We start from the raw sequence: 16,260 nt of genomic DNA, 5'->3' as shown, positions 1-16,260 counted from the left end.
TAGCCCATAAAAAAGTAAGTATGAGTAATTTCAAGAAGTCTGAAAATGTGCCAAGAATCTTCTCTGACCACAATGGTATACAACTCAAAATGAGTAGCAGGAGGAAAACTGATGAATACAGAAAAACTAAACAACACTCTCCTGAATAGTCTCATTGAGGAAGAAATTAAAGAGGAGATTAGAAATTATTTTGAGAGAAAGAAAATGAAGACACAACAAAAGAAAACTTCTGGAATGTGGCAAAAGCAGTTCTAAGAAGGAAGTTCATAGCAATAAACATCTATATTAAGACACAAGGAAGAACTGAAATAAACAATCTAACTTCATACCTCAAAGAATTAAAAAAAGAAGAACAAACTGAGCCCAAAGTTAGCAGAAGGAAGGACATAATAAAGAATAGAGCATAAATAAATAGAGAATAGGAAAATTATAGAAAAGATAACCCAAACTGAGAGCTGCTTCTTTGAAAAGATAAAATTGACAAAGCTTTAACTAGACTAAACAAGGGGAAAAGAGAGAGAACCTTTCAGCAAAATTATAAATGAGAGGAGACAGTGCAACTGGAAACACAGAAATAAAGAGGATCATAAGAGTCTACTATGACAACTCTAAAAACCGGACAACTTAGAAGAAATGGATAAATTCTTAGAAACATGCAACCTGCCAAGACCTACTTAGGAAGAAATAGAAAATCTCAACAAACCAATTACTTGTAAGGACACTGAATCAGTAAACAAATGAAGAAAACCCATAACCAGATGGTTTCAACGGTGGACTTTTACAAATATTTAAAGAAGAATTAACGACAATCCTCCTGAATTTTTCCAAAAAATCAAAGAGAAAGGAACTGTCCCGAACTCATTTGATAAGGTCAGCTTTACCCTGATACCAAAGCCAGAAAATAACCTTACAATAAAAGAAGTCAATAGGCCAATATCCTGATGAAGATAGCTACAAAAATTTTCAATAAAATACTAGCAAACTGAATTCAGCAATACATTAAAAAGATCATTCACCATGGTCACATGGGAATTTTCTCTGGGATGCAAGCATGATTCATGACATGCAAATTAACAGATATGACATATCAAATTAGTAGAATTAAAGATAAAAATCATATGCTCATCTCAACAGTCGCAGAAAGAGCATTTGTCAAAATTTTATATCCGTTCATGAAAAAAAAAATCCCTTAACAAATTAGGTATAGACAGAAAGTACCTCAACATAATAAAGGCTACCTGTGACAAAACCACAGACAACATCATCCTGATGAAAGGTTGCAAGCTTTCCCCCTAAGATCAGGAAAAGGCAAGGATGCCCACTTTCTCCATTCATATTCAACACACACTAGAAGCCCTAGCCAGAGCAATCAGGTAAGAAAAAACAAACGGCAGTCAGAATTGGAAAGGAACAAGTAGAATTATTTCTATTTGCAGATAACAAAATTTTATATACAGAAAATCCTGAGGACTCCACCAAAAACTGTCAGATCTAGTTAGCAAATTCAGTAAAATTGTACAAAATCATTTAAAAAATCAGTAGCATTTCCACACACTACCAACAAAAATCTGAAAAATAAAATGATTCTATTTATAATAGCATCAAAACAAAAAAAATAATAAAGTACTTTTAGCAGAAAAACAGACACATAGACCAATGGAAAAGAATAGAGAGCTCAGAAATAAACTCCTGGAAATACAGTCAACCAGTACATGAGAAGGAAGCCAAGAATATTCAACTGGGAAATGACAGTCTCTTCAACAAATGGTATTGGGAAAATTGGACAGCCGCATGGAGAACAATGAAATTGAACTCCTATACTACAGCACTCAAAAATTAACTTAGGATTGGGGCGCCTGGGTGGCTCAGTGGGTTAAGCCGCTGCCTTCGGCTCAGGTCATGATCTCGGGGTCCTGGGATCGAGTCCCATGTCAGGCTCTCTGCTCAGCAGGGAGCCTGCTTCTCTCTCCCTCTGCCTGCCTCTCTGTCTACTTGTGATCTCTCTGTCAAATAAATAAATAAATAAATCTTTATTATTTTTTTTAATAAATAAATCTTTAAAAAAAAGGATTGTCTTTAAAAAAATTAACTTAGGATGGACTGGACTTAAAAAAAATAAGATCAGTTACTGTAAAATTTCTAAAAGGAAACACAAGGGAAAAGCTCCTTGACATTTGCCTTGGCAGTGACTTTTCTGGATATGACACCAAAAACACAAGCAGCAAAAGCAAAAATCAACAAGCAGGACCACATTAAACTACAGAGCTCTGCATAGCAAAAGAAATAATCAAGAAAATGAAAAGGCAACTAATGGAATGGGAGAAAATATTTGCAAACCATATATCAGATAAGGGATTAATATGCATATGCATATAAATATATAAAGAACTCCCTCAATTCAAAAAAAAAATAAACAATCGAATTGAAATGAAAAAATGAGCAGAGAAAGTGAACAGACATTTTTCCGAAGAAGACATATAAATGGCCAGCAACTACCTGAAAAGTTCCCAGCATCACTAATCATCAGGAAATGTAAATCAAAACCACAATGAGAAATTATTTGTGACACCTGAGACACCTGTGACAATGTCTGTCATCAAGAAGACAAGAGATAGGGCGCCTGGGTGGCTCAGTGGGTTAAGCCGCTGCCTTCGGCTCAGGTCATGATCTCAGGGTCCTGGGATCGAGTCCCGCATCGGGCTCTCTGCTAGGCAGGGAGCCTGCTTCCCTCTCTCTCTCTCTGCCTGCCTCTCCGTCTACTTGTGATCTCTCTCTGTCAAATAAATAAATAAAATCTTTAAAAAAAAAAAAAAAGAAGACAAGAGATAACTAGTGTTGGGAAGATATAGGGGAAAGGGAACCCCTGTGCTCTGCTGGCAGGATGCAAAATTGTTTAGCCACTATGGAGAGAGAGTGGAGTTGCTCAGAAGATTAAGAACAGAAAGACCATATGATCCAGCAGTCCCACTTCTGGGAATCTATCCAAAGGAAATTAAAAACAGGAATTTGAAGAGATATATGCACTCCCATGTTTATGGCAGTATTATTCACAATCACCAAGATAACAGAAGCAACCTAAGTATCCATCAATGGTAAACAGATAAAGAAAATGTGGTATATAAATATACAATGAACTATTATTCAGTCATGAGAAAAAATTAAATTCTACCATTTGCAATAACATGGATAGACTTTGAAGGCATTGTGCCAAGTGAGCTAAGTCAGAGAAAGGCAAATATTATATGATATCACTTACATGTGCAATCTAAAATAGTTGAACCAAAACAAAACACCCAACAACAGACTAAATGGTGGATACCAGGGGCTGGAGGCTGGGGAAATTGGGGAGATGTTATTTAAGGGTACAAACTCACATCTAGCAAGTATGTTCTGGAGATCTAATGCGGAGCATAGTGGTTACAGTCATTAACAATGTATTTTGAACTTCAAAGTTATAAAGAGACTCGATCTTAACTGTTTTCACCACAATCCTAACTGTGTGACCTGTGAAATAATAACTGTGTCACCTGACAGGCATGTTAACTAACACCATAGTGGTAATCACACTGCCACACATAACAGCATCAAATCACTCACTGTACATCTTCAGCCTCGGCATGTTATAGGTCAGTTATTAAAAAGAAATTAAATAATTACACATTAACAACAAACATGAAAATGATCAAAAGTAGCCAAAATAGAAGACATAAAAGTATATAAAATATCCCCCCAAAAGCTGGTATCACATATGAAAGTTTATAAATGAAAAAATAATTTAGATAAATGTATCATTCAGCCATTGATCAGTAGGTAAATCAGCTTTAGAAGATCTGGTTTTAGGTGAACTGATTCTTGGCCAAAGGCATGTTCTGAAATTTTCAATACACTGATTCTATATGGAGGGGCAAGGTGAGAGGTTGGGAAGTCTCCTGAAGCTGTGTGCATACAATCTTTGGACAATAAATTACTGAAGAAACAGTGTGCTCTTGATCTTTGATCTTTTAACTCTCCTGATCTCACCATCCTTGTCATGTGGGACAGTTAAAGAAAGGATTAGTAATAGATGAGAAAATGTTACTTTTCAGTGTAACCTAAGCCTATTTACCTTCCAGGTACTATTAAGAACATCATACATGTGGGTCATCTGGGTGCCTCAGTGGGTTAAGCCTCTGCCTTCGGCTCGGGTCATGATCTCAAGGTCCTGGGATCAAGCCCCGCATCGGGCTCTCTGCTCAGCAGGAAGCCTTCTCTCTCTGCCTGCCTCTCTGCCTACTTGTGATCTCTCTGTCAAATAAGTACATAAAGTCTTAAAAAAATAAATGAAAAAAATGTCATATGTCGTACACATATGACACTAGTCTCTTTTTTCAGGAATAACTTGAAAATGCAACTTCTTCTTCTATTTTTAAAATAATCCTTAGGCAATTGTCTTAACCTTATTGTGGAAAAGAGTATATTATGGAAGAGTTCCCTTGCAAGTCAGAGTACTTTTGGTAATAAAGACTTTACCTCACCTGACCGTACTACTTGGCCTCCTTCAAAAGATGATTGGCCAAGGGCACTGGCCTCTGGGGAATTTGTGATCCCATAGGAAAAGTAAAGGGTTAACCATTTAGTTTCCTGTAATTAGGTTAATTTGTCACCAAATTTAGAGACTCCAGGGTTTGGAAAACTCCAATGAAGGTTGTTTTATTTTCTTACTTGCTAAGCTTCACTGACCAAAAGGAACCTCAGTTCCCCAGAATTAAACAAAAGGGCCTGTGTTCCACTATCCCCAATCACTCGCCTTTGTACTGGGCATTCCACCATGGGACTCCATTCCCTTCTTTCTGTGCTCTTCCTCTTTATGACTATAATCCCAAAAGGTAAAATGGTGGATAATTGTAGGTTTCTTAGGAGATAGTGAACAACTGTGGGTTTCTTAGGAGGTCTACTGGGATGCTCAATGATACTGTGCCCATTTTAACTCAGACCCTAATGCTCAGCCTTAGGGAATCAGAAGTCCATCGTGATCCTCTCCCTTAGAACTGATGAGGTCAAAACTGCAAAACCAAAGATTTCCATCAACAGAAAATGAGATCCAAAAGCTCAATGCTTAGAAAGTGAGGCTCAAATAAAGATAGAGGTAGAGAAGCTGTGACATATGACTTAAGGCTTAGCAAACAAATCAAGTAGCCTTTACGAGATCCCAATCTCCAAAAAGGAACATGCAAATGGCAGCTCTTGGTTCAAGCTTGGCTAGTGAACAGAAGTGATGTAGACTCTGTTGGTGAGGAGTATTTGTGAAGTGCAGAAGTTAGGTCCTTAAGACAGAGCTCCACAAGAAAGGACTGCATTAAGTCCACAAGAGAGGACTGCTCCCTTAAGCAACAGGGAGCAGGGGAACTTGGAAAAAGCATAAACAGTGGGATAAAGCATCAGTGGCAAAAGTTTAAGCATAGGAAAAAATATGAAGAAAGCATTTTAAGAATATGAATTATATATATTTTTAGGACCCATGATTCAGAACTTTGAATATGACAATGTAGACTCAAAGGAAAAAGGGAATGTGGTCATCTTCAGGCTGGTTCAACCAGATCCTCATAAGAACTGATAATTCCTCTCCCCACTGTTAATGACAGGATGTTCACATCTCTCGAAATAATGTCTGTGGTCACTGAACACAGATGAGGTCTGGATAACTCTCTTGCTTTGTTGGTTCATCTCAAAGATTCTTTTAAATATAATCAACGATACTCACTTGTTTGATCTTTGCCAAATCTGTGGATATCTTGGGATCTACCTGACATATAGTTGTCTCCAACTGAAGGAGTTTACATAATTCTCATTTGATTCTCAGTTCTGTCACAAGAAGACACAGTTGCAGGGAGACACGCTTGTAGTGACATCTAATGTAAAATCATACAATCATCATGCCTTAAAATTGGAAGGTGATTTAATGGCTAAATCTTTAATTTTACAGATAAGAGAATCCAGGTCTACATAAAGAATATGATTTTGCTGAGGTCACACAGGTAGTGGCAACAAGGCAGCTAGAACCGTCTTTAATCTGGGTCAGTTTTGGTTCCATCAATGTACAGGTGTAGATATGCCATAAAATGGTAATCCTGATTTCTCTCAGAGTTTTTACCTCAAAATCTCCTAACTAAATACTGAGGAGTCTAAGCAGATTCCTGTGTTTCCTCTTTTGGAAGATACAGTGTCTATGAAACATCTTATTTCACTAACCTTCAAATTCTTTCCTTCACTGTTTGAGGCAACCATGTCAAATGGGCTAAATGTTCTGCCATTATTTTTGGGCTATTAATCCAATCTTTAGATTCTTCTGATCTGTGTTCCTTAAAATCAGATAAACTGCTATCCATTTTGAAAGCATTTGACACAAGAGAATTATGGCTGCAGAGTTGATGAGAGAATAGGTTTTGCTCACGCTAGCCCTCCACCGTCTGAGCTAAAGTCAGCCTGACATAAATCACTGTCTGCTCCCCCAAGTCACAGCCCATGTTACCAGCTGGGTCTTTTTTTTAAAAAGTTAACAAGGAATAGATCTCCTTGAAGTAGATTTTAGCCAAACCCACTGATCTAGTGGGAAAATGGACACAGCAATGGTTGTCGTAGTAAGAGAAGAACATTGAGAAAAAGGCTGTCCTAAAGCAAAGGCCAGAAACGATTTCTGGTAAAAACAGGAAACCTAGGAACCTAGGAAACCTAGGCCTGACATTTAGAGAAGTTAATACAATAATGACAAGACTTGATACTAACAAATATAATAGTGCATCCAAAGTAATATAGTGGGGGATACTAGACAGTCTAAAACAGACTGAAGCCAAGAGGTTTTCGAAGAAACAGGAGAGAGAATGTGTGTAGGGTCAGAGTACCTTACTCCGTTCAATGGCAACAAAGACTGACTGAGCTCTCCTGTTGTTCTCACACTGGGTCTTTCACAAACACCTGGAATACGGTGGGAAACAAAGGAAAGACAGACACTGGTCAAATGATTATACAAATTAATATATAATTATAAAGTTTAATAAGCACAATGGACAGGAACAGAGTACTCTGAGTGCCCCTAACATGTAGTCATTGTCTTGTTGGCAATGTCAGAGACTTTCTTGAGGCATGCCTTTTGAGACCCAAACAGAAAGATAAGCATTAGTTGATGGATCCCTTTCGAGAAGCAGTCAACACTGCTGGCAAAGGAAGATGCCGGTCCAGTGTTGCTGTTGGAGAAGAGAGCACAGGAACTGCAAGAAGGCCTCCATGCTAGTTGGGTACAAACTAGCACTAGTTCGTACTAGAAAATGTGCCAGGGACTTCATGGAATTATGCGAAGGTAGAAGCTGTAACCAAAGCTAAGTCTGTGGGGGCGGGGCGGGGTGGGCATTTTAAGAACAAGGAGGGCAAGACATTCAGACTTTATATATGAGTATGTAAAGTCTATATATAAATTTCTAGTAATAGAAATTACTAGTACCTAAATCACACAGGGGCTCTTGATTTATGCACACAAACTAGGCTTATCTATGGATTCCTCACAGGCTGCAAACTTGACACGTCCCTTAACACATCTGGCTTCTGTTTCATCATTTCAACTGTCCTGGCCTCAGAATCTCTCTTCCTGGTTCCACTACAGAAGGGGTTTGAAATTTACAGAAGCTTCCTTCTTTTCTAACCTTGGGAGAATCATCTTTTGAGGTAAACACATGGAATTAAGCCTGAGAAACCACTAGCAACTGTGTGAAAAGAAAGAAAATGCATAAAGAACAAATGTTAAGAATCAGGAATTAAAAATTCCCAACTTTTCCATCTTATAATTCTGGTGATCTAATATACGAAATAAATAAATAAATAAATAAATAAATAAATAAATAAAATGTTCAGAGGCACAAAGGGGGTCAAACGAGGAGTTAAGACATAGATGTCAGGCAGCAAAGAAGCCAGGCCTGGTATGTTACGGGAAGCAAGACAGCAGGAGACGCGGGTGGGCTAACAGGATGGTTAGGGGACTAACCTCTATTAACAGACATGAAGAGAGCGTGTCTCTTATGTGACATCCGCTGGGATCCACAGGGGAAAGGAGGAAGCCTTGTTATGCCTGAAATGCTAGTGGCAGGACCCCAAGACTAAAGGGAGCTACCCACTCGGGGCGCACTCAGTTTCATGCTCCTCAGTGGCCAAATCAATTAGGAAAACAGCTACATTTAAGGAAAAATGCTTTTCAGCCTTTGAAAGAAATTGTTTCCTGTATTGACAGGTAAGTGGCATTGGACAACACAGAAAGTGTGTTGTTTGCCTAGTCCTGTGATGGAGACTTAGGTAAGGCGGACGCTATAGGATTGGGAAAGTCTCTGTAAGAGGTGCCAGACACGTTCCCTGGGACAAAGATGCCGTCAGCATGGATGGGCGATCGGCACAGACAAGGCTATGGAAGGACGGATCCTTCCTTCGAAATAGTGCCTCTCAGTGAAGGTATCGGCATTTGAGGCAGGACAGGTCACGAAGTAGGAAATCCAGGAACCTCGTGCTTTACCCCCTAAATACCAAGGATGCCTCCCCAGTTCTGGTGGCCACAAGAAATTGAATGAATATTTCACAAAATGCAAATGCCCCGGATGAGGACAACTCTCTCCAAGCTTCTCGAAATCAGCCTGCCCCGTCCAAGATGTCCTGCACTCTTAGCCCTCCTCCCCACAAAAGGCGCCCCTTTTGCTGAAACGCCTGATCTTTTCATATAGGAAACACCATCCCTTCTATCCCAAGGCCATCCTTCCATACATTTATTGCTCTGGGTGCGTGACTGATAATATGACAGTCACTTAAACTGCTGGTGATTTAATGATGTCAACTCTCTTTCTGTGCAGCAAGGCCTGGTGTTATTTCAGGGCAGAAACAGTGTGTCCTTTTGAAAGGGATATGCAAGGACGGAGGCTGCACCACCATAGACAGTACCACTGCTGAATGCAATGATGAGAAAAAGTGTTGTACGAAGTGGTGGGTGCTCCTTCCCTACCCAACAACAACTCCTAGAGCAAAATATCCTTAGTGGGAACAAGCTGGAAGCCCCTTGAACCCCAGAACACCTGGATACAGTTTGCAGAGCCCTTTTTAACCCGCCTTGAGTGTCTCCCTTGGGAAATAAATGTCCCAAATCCCCACACACTTGTCCCTGGGGAGTTTCTTCTTGATGCGCATACAAGCCTCGTAAGCGCTACAAGACACAACTACACGACAGAGGAATCTCGGACCGTCAGGGTACTTAGAGAACATTTCTGGAAAATGATAAAGACAGAAACTTTAAATGGGTAAAAACTGAAGGATATGGACCAGCAGTAAGTTGTGTCTGACCACCTCAAGTGGATTATCAACCTCCCACACCACCTGACTCTGGACAAACACGAGAGACCTCCTGCAGCGACGGGGATGAAGGTCTCCCAGCCACGTGATCCTGCAGGCACCGTCCCCGGGAACAAGGCATACTACACCAGTCTCAGCCATGAACGCCCGAGGCTGGCCACCCTCCTCGGCAGGCAGCCCCGCGGAGGGGAATGGGAGAGCCGTGCCTGGCAAGGAGGCTGTCTGCTCAGGGGAGCGGGATGGCTGAGGAGCCAAGAACCCGACATGCCCAGTAAGTCCTTTCCGGATTCACCAACAGATAATCCCACCTGCTGGCTGGAATAATTCCCACCGTCATCATTACAATTCTGGATTCATTTCTACTTTATGGCTAAGCAAATTCAAGGGCAAGAGGCCAGGAATGTTACACAACATGAGTTCCACAAAGATGGAAACAATTATCCCACAAACAAAATTCAAGGCTTTTGTTTTTTTTCTTTTCTTTTCTTTTTGAAGATTTTATCTGTTTTGTTTATTTGAAGAGAGAGAGAGTGAGCAGGAGGGAGAGGGACAGAGACTCTGAGGCAGACTCCGTGCTGAGCCCAATCCATCCCACCGTGAGAGCACGACCTGAGCTGAAACGGAGACGGGAAGCTTAACTGACTGAGCCACCCGGGCAACCCAAGGCTTTTCATTTCTTGACCAGATAAATGTCTTGCGCACACAAGCTGCCCTCCTGCCTATCTGCATGGCCCAGAACCACACCACAGTCTTTTGACGGCCTGTGTTGATGAGGACAGGGTCTGAATCAGTCATATTTAAGTTAAGACTGTAGTTCCCTTGCTTACCAGTCACTTGACTCTGAACCCTTTAACCTTCCTTTGCCTTAAAATTCTTCTTCAATAAATGAGTGAAATAAACAATTTAACCTCTGGGCTTGTTGTAAGGGTTAAATGAGATCAAGTACACAAAGCACTTGGAGCAGGCAAGGTGAGACCCGGGGGAAGTCAGCTGACAGTCGTGTCCCTTTTCTCTTGTCACTGAAACCCTAGAGCAGAAAGAAATCATTGTACTTCACAGTCGTGTTATTTTATTATCAGATGAAGCATAGATTACCAGTTTAAAACAATGCCACAAAGTATATTTAAGGTTGAAAGACTATATGGGAAACAACTATTTCTTTGATATTTCAGAAGAAACCACTGTGAAAAGTTGTAACTGTGAAAAGTTATAGTTTGTATTATAATTACCATTACCTTCTGATATCCAAAACTGTAACTGTTTAATAAATACATCCAATTACTCCTATGAAAACCAATGTTAAATAAGCAAGTTAGAAAAGAAACTAAAAGAAAGTTTTTATTGATAATAAAGTTGATATTTCAGTAGCATTAGATAATCCTTTCTCATGACATAATAGATTAAAATAAGTATCAAGGGGAGGGAGTGACATGACAAAGGAAGCTAGAATTTTATTTTAGTAATGGTGTGGTGGATGGTTAGCATCTCTGAGAAATCATTTCTCCCAGAGCCTTGGCTCTTCTCTCTTCTTCTGACCTTGAGATCCCATAAAGACATCAAAGCTTCCCTTTGGACTTTGTATCATTACTTAGAATACTGCTAGGCACATACTCAATGATGCAAGGGTTTCAAATCTTGGTTTCAAATAGGAAACACACAGAGAATGCAACTGGAAGTCTCAGCTGTAGAAAAATGCAATAAGCCATAATCGAAGCCAGTGTGTGTTGTCAACAATGCATTGACTGGAACATTAATGATACTTCCGAGAGGCTCCTCTCTTTCAGTTCAGAAGGACTGACATGAATAGTCTATGCCCTTTGTCGAGATTACACCTAGCTGGGACATCAGTTGCAATGTCCGATTGCCCGAGTGAGCAGGCCTGTAACAACGCAGCTGGGTCCCACTTACAGGCCTACACAGGCAGAGTAAGCTGCAACCTCCACTAGTTATTTCAGAGGTGAGACAGTAAACATCTCATTATAATTCAAATGTGTTTTCTGGAAGTGGGTGATAATAATGAAGTCATCCTTCACTAACATGCTCACATAGTTTGAGCTAGCGGCTAGCTAATGCACGATTTCAGAAGTGTTGGAAACAGTATTGAAGACCCATCAGTAAAATATTCAAGAATATCAGTGAATTGGAATCAGGAGGCCTTCTAGACCTTAGGGCAACAATGTCTGTTTGACAATGATGGGAACTCTCTGTTTCTGCCTTGTCCACTGGCCACATGTAGTTACAGAGCACTTGAAATGTGGCCAGTGACTGAGAGAATGACATTTTATTTTATTCTGTTTTACTTTGTTTTATTTTAATTAATATTAATGTAAATAGCCACACTTGGCTAGTGACCTGTGTCACACAGCAGAGCTTTCGAGCCCTGAGCTGGAGCGGTGACCCAGTGATGAAGGACCTGGGCTCTGGAGCAGGAGGAAGTCTGCCGGCACTTAAATCCCAACTCCAGCCCCACCAATTGTGTGACCTGGTGTAGGTTAGCTGCCCCTTTTGTTCCTCAGTATCCAATTCTGGAAACATGAGGACAGCCATAGCTTTTCCTTCATTAACTGTAATGAGGAACACATGCATCTGCATATTAAAATCCCTGAGACAAGTTTTTGCATTTTTCCTGAGGGCAATGCTCTCTCATCCAGGGTTCTCTGGGGGTGGTGAGCTAAGAGAAGGGAAGGGCCATTTGAGACCCTGGGCAAGCAGTTCTAGTTCCTTCCTAGTTTCATCCTAGAAGTCACCTTCCTGTCCCTGAAACCATTACATTAGTTTTCTTATGAGTTCAAAGAGCTCTACTGGAAGGTTCTGGGTCTCACAACTTAGGACCTGGTTTTCTGCAACTAACGTTACGCTGGATACATCTGTTCCCATACACTGAGGAAGCATTTTAGAATTAAAAGAATCACAAGCCAAAATTTGTCAGCTCCCTGGAGAATCATCTGGAGACAGGTATCCCTAAGCTGCCTGTGTGACTCATACCTGTTGGGACTTTCAGGAGCTTCCTTGAATCGAGAAGGGAATGGACCAAAGAAAGGATCCTGTGTTGGCCGAAAGGACACAATCCCAAAGGCAGACTCCACCCCATGTGGTAGCAAACTGGAAAATCTCGGCTGAAATAAGCTCTTCTCAGCCTGGCATTCTCCACAGAGAATGAAATGCTATAGACTGGAAACTCAGTTGAGCTGACCAGATTCCTGTTCTAAAATCTGAGCAGTCTTGGGGAAGGCAAGGGCCTTTAAATCTTCCTTCTTTCACCATGAATCAGTTTTAGGATATTGTTTTTGTCCCAGCTTACCTGTGACTGAGCCCCTCAGAAGATAGAGATTTGGGGGGAACAAAAAAAAAGACTCAAAAATACTTCAGATGAGGGGTGTCTTTTAGGGGAGTGAAGGCTCCTGTGTATCTCGGTGCTGGTGCTTGGGCATCTGAGATAAAGGGAGAAAGGTGAGTCTGGGAAGGCTTAATCACTTGCAATCAATGAGAAAAGGATGCTTTGGTCAAGTAAGCTCAAGGCTGAGAGCGAAGTATGACTTTGGGGAAATACTAGAATGGCAATAACAACTGGCAATAACAATGCAAGAACAATAACATTGCCTTTTCTTACCACTCCTTATTTTTCACCTGATAAATCCCACACATCCCTTCAGGGATAGTCCAACTGGCAGCCCATGGCTTAGCCTTCCCCTGGCGTACTTCAAGACTTCCTGAAAGCCCGGTCACTCTCTCTCCTTATGCTTCTAAACACACTGCACAGCTCCACTGAGGTATTCACCAACTTCAATTTGGTTCAGAAGTTTCTCAACTTTCAGAGTCGTTAATGTCTCATTTCCACAGCACCCTGGACCGAAGGAAATACCTAACATTCTGCTATTAAGAAATTAGCCCCTGGGGCACCTGGGTGGCTCAGAGGGTTAAAGCCTCTGCCTTCAGCTCAGGTCATGATCTCAGGGTCCTGGGATCGAGCCCCACGTCAGGCTCCCTGCTCAGAAGGGAGCCTGCTTCCTCTTCTCTCCCTGCCTGCCTCTCTGCCTACTTGTGATCTCTGTCTGTCAAATAAATACATAAAATATTTTTAAAAAGGAAAGAAATTAGCCCCAATTTACTTAATAAGCATCTGTGTTCTGACAACATAGTAACCATTTGAAAAAACAATGCACACAAATTGGAAGAAAAAGTAATATTCAAATACAACTTTTAAATAAGCAACCTACTGGGGCACCTGGGTGGCTCAGTCCGTCAAGTGACCTACTCGTGGTTTCAGCTCAGGTCCTGATCCCAGGGTCTTGAGGTCAAGCCTGTCAGGCTGTGCACTCCGCGCTCGGTCTGCTTGGAGTTTCTTTCTCTCCCTCTGCCACCACCTGCCACATGCCTGTGCACACTCGTTCTCTCTTACAAATAAAAACATAAATCTTAAAAAAAAAAAAAAAAAAAAAAAGCAACCTACTGACTAAATGTATGTGTGTGCCCATGGGGCACTGGGCAGCTCCTCAAGTCTTGGACACAGAGCAGACTCTGTCCTCACTTCCTGCTCCCCATCGGTTTCCTGGGTGGCTCTTACTTTCTCACCGCGGCACACAGCACAAACCTACTTGAACAAAGTTTCGCGTCACTGACACGACTGTCAGAGGTCTGATGCTCACACTGCAAAGTGCTCTGAGCTGGTCATTCTTGCAGGGTCTAACGAATACTCAGCTTCTATCTTTCCCTTGAATATTTATAATATTTTCATGATAACCTTGGAACTGGCGGGGGAATGCAGGGACACCTCGTCCTGGGGTCTGTGAACTACTACTTCAGGTGTTTTTTTTAAACATCTACCCTTTGTTCCAGATGATGAGCAGCTTGAGGACAGGGACTGTGTCTTATCCACACCTGGACATGCAACTTGCCACACGGTGAGTTAATAAGTATTACTGAAACCGTGGGTGATATGAGATGAGCAGACACTGGCCATAATTTTCAGGTTTTACTGCTACAGCAGATGACTCGTGAGAACTTACCTCTTGCATCTCACGAGTGACCAGAGCAGGCTGTCACTGACTGGGTGCGGAACAAGAAGCCTGAAAACTGACACGTGAGGTCAGTGGTTCAAGCCAGCGGAGGGAGGTTCTCAGTGCCAGTTCTCTGGCCAGAGAGGTGACAACAAGCTCTGGAGACAGGACCTTACAGTTACTTCCTGCCGGGTTTGGCCAGGACGACAAGAGGACTTTCATCAACCCTGTAAGTATTGTGCACTCGGCGGCAGAAAAGATTTCACCAGCAACACCAATGTTCTGTCCAGAGTGTCCTCTCCTCTGAGTGCTGAGTGGGACATGGCTGGGATCCCCACCGACCAGTTTCTTGCTAGATGCTGGGAGAGTTCTGGAGAACTATCTTCATGGTTTATCACTTTAGTCTACTGCTCAACACTAGTTAATGTTTTATTATTTTTTAAAGATTCATTTATTATTATTTATTTTAGAGGAAAAGAGTTTGCGTGGGGGGAGGGGCAGAGGGAGGAGAGAATCTCCACTGACTCCGGACTGAGTGTAGAGCCCAACAAGGGGCTTGATCCCAGGACCCTGAAATCCCAGCCTGAGCCAAAACCAAAAGTCTTATGCTCAACCAACTGAGCCACTCTGGTGCCCCAACACTAACCATTTCCTAAGGTATTTTCTGAGAAACATTACTGTTGTAGGAGATGTTAATAAACATGCCATGATACACAGCTTATGGTTCTACACATCTGAGAGCCGCATGACACCAAAATCCTGCCCTTGGGAGAGTCACAGTAAAAATCAGCATATTACAAAGAAAAGGTCAAACTCTCACTCTTCACAAATGACATGATACTTTATGCGGAAAACCCAAAAGACTCCACCCCAAAAATGCTAGAACTCATACAGGGATTCAGCCCTCTGGCAGGCTGTAATGCACAGGAATCAGTTGTATTTCTGTACACTAACAATGAGAAGAAAGAGAAATTAAGGAATCGATCCCATTTACAATGGGATCCCAAAACCATAAGACACCTTGGAATAAATCTAACTGAAAAGGTAAAGAATCTGTACTCTAAAAATTACAGAAAACTTATGAAAGAAATTGAAGAAGACACAAAGAAATGGAAAAACATTCCATGCTCATGGATGATAAGAAGAAATATTGTCTATGTTACCCAAAGCAATCTACACTTTAGACATAATCCCTATCAAAACACCATTGACATTTCTCACAGAGCTGGAACAAATAATTCTAAAGTTTACGTGGAACCAGAAAAGACCCCAAATAGCCAAAAGAATGTTGAAAAAGAAAACCAAAGCTGGTGGCATCACAATGCCTGACTTCAAGCTATATTTCAAAGCTGCAATCATCAAGACAGCATGGTACTGGCACAAAAACAGACACATAGACCAATGAAACAGAATAGAGAGCCCAGATATGGACCCTCAACAATATGGTCAACTAATCGTCTACAAAGCAGGAAAGAATGTCCAATGGAACAAAGACAGTTTCTTCAACAAATCGTGTTGGGAAAATTGGACAACAATGCAGAATGAAACTGGACCACTTCCTTACACCACACATGAAAACAGACTCCAAATGGATGAAAGACCTACTGGTGAGACAGGAATCCATCAAAATCCTAAAGGAGAACATAGGCAGCAACCTCTTAGACCACAGCCCCAGCAACTTCTTCCAAGACTGTCTCTAAAGGTAAGGTAACGAAAGCAAAAATGAACTATTGGGACTTCATCAAGATAAAAAGCTTCTGCAACACAAGGAAATAGTCAACAAAACTAAAGGGCAACCTCCCATTCCTAAAAGATATGGGAGAAGATAGCTGTAAATGACATCAGATAAAGGGCTAGTATCCAGGATCTATAAAGAACTTCTAAAACCAACGACCAAAAAAAAAAAAAA

The 16,260-nt window shown here is 41.2% G+C and overlaps 1 protein-coding gene and 1 long non-coding RNA gene across 2 annotated transcripts in view; one reads left to right on the top strand and one right to left on the bottom strand.

The window, feature by feature from the left end:
* Positions 1-4,807: 4,807 nt before the first annotated feature.
* LOC122890028 (beta-defensin 130B-like) lies at positions 4,808-9,043 on the top strand. Its single transcript, XM_044225709.1, has 2 exons — positions 4,808-4,865; positions 8,862-9,043. The coding sequence occupies exons 1-2, from the start codon at positions 4,808-4,810 to the stop codon at positions 9,041-9,043; spliced, it is 240 nt and encodes a 79-aa protein (XP_044081644.1).
* The window catches only part of LOC122890030, a 32,337-nt gene continuing 22,971 nt past the window's right edge, over positions 6,895-16,260 (bottom strand). Inside the window, exon 3 of the long non-coding RNA XR_006381016.1 lies at positions 6,895-6,951. This is a non-coding gene — a long non-coding RNA (uncharacterized LOC122890030). The remainder of the gene's footprint in view (positions 6,952-16,260) is intronic.

The sequence above is a fragment of the Neovison vison genome, chromosome 11 (genome assembly GCF_020171115.1).
Source record: "Neovison vison isolate M4711 chromosome 11, ASM_NN_V1, whole genome shotgun sequence".
NCBI lineage: Eukaryota > Metazoa > Chordata > Mammalia > Carnivora > Mustelidae > Neogale > Neogale vison.
Note: the sequence above shows the minus strand (reverse complement) of the source record. Positions and strands in the feature narration are given on the sequence as shown.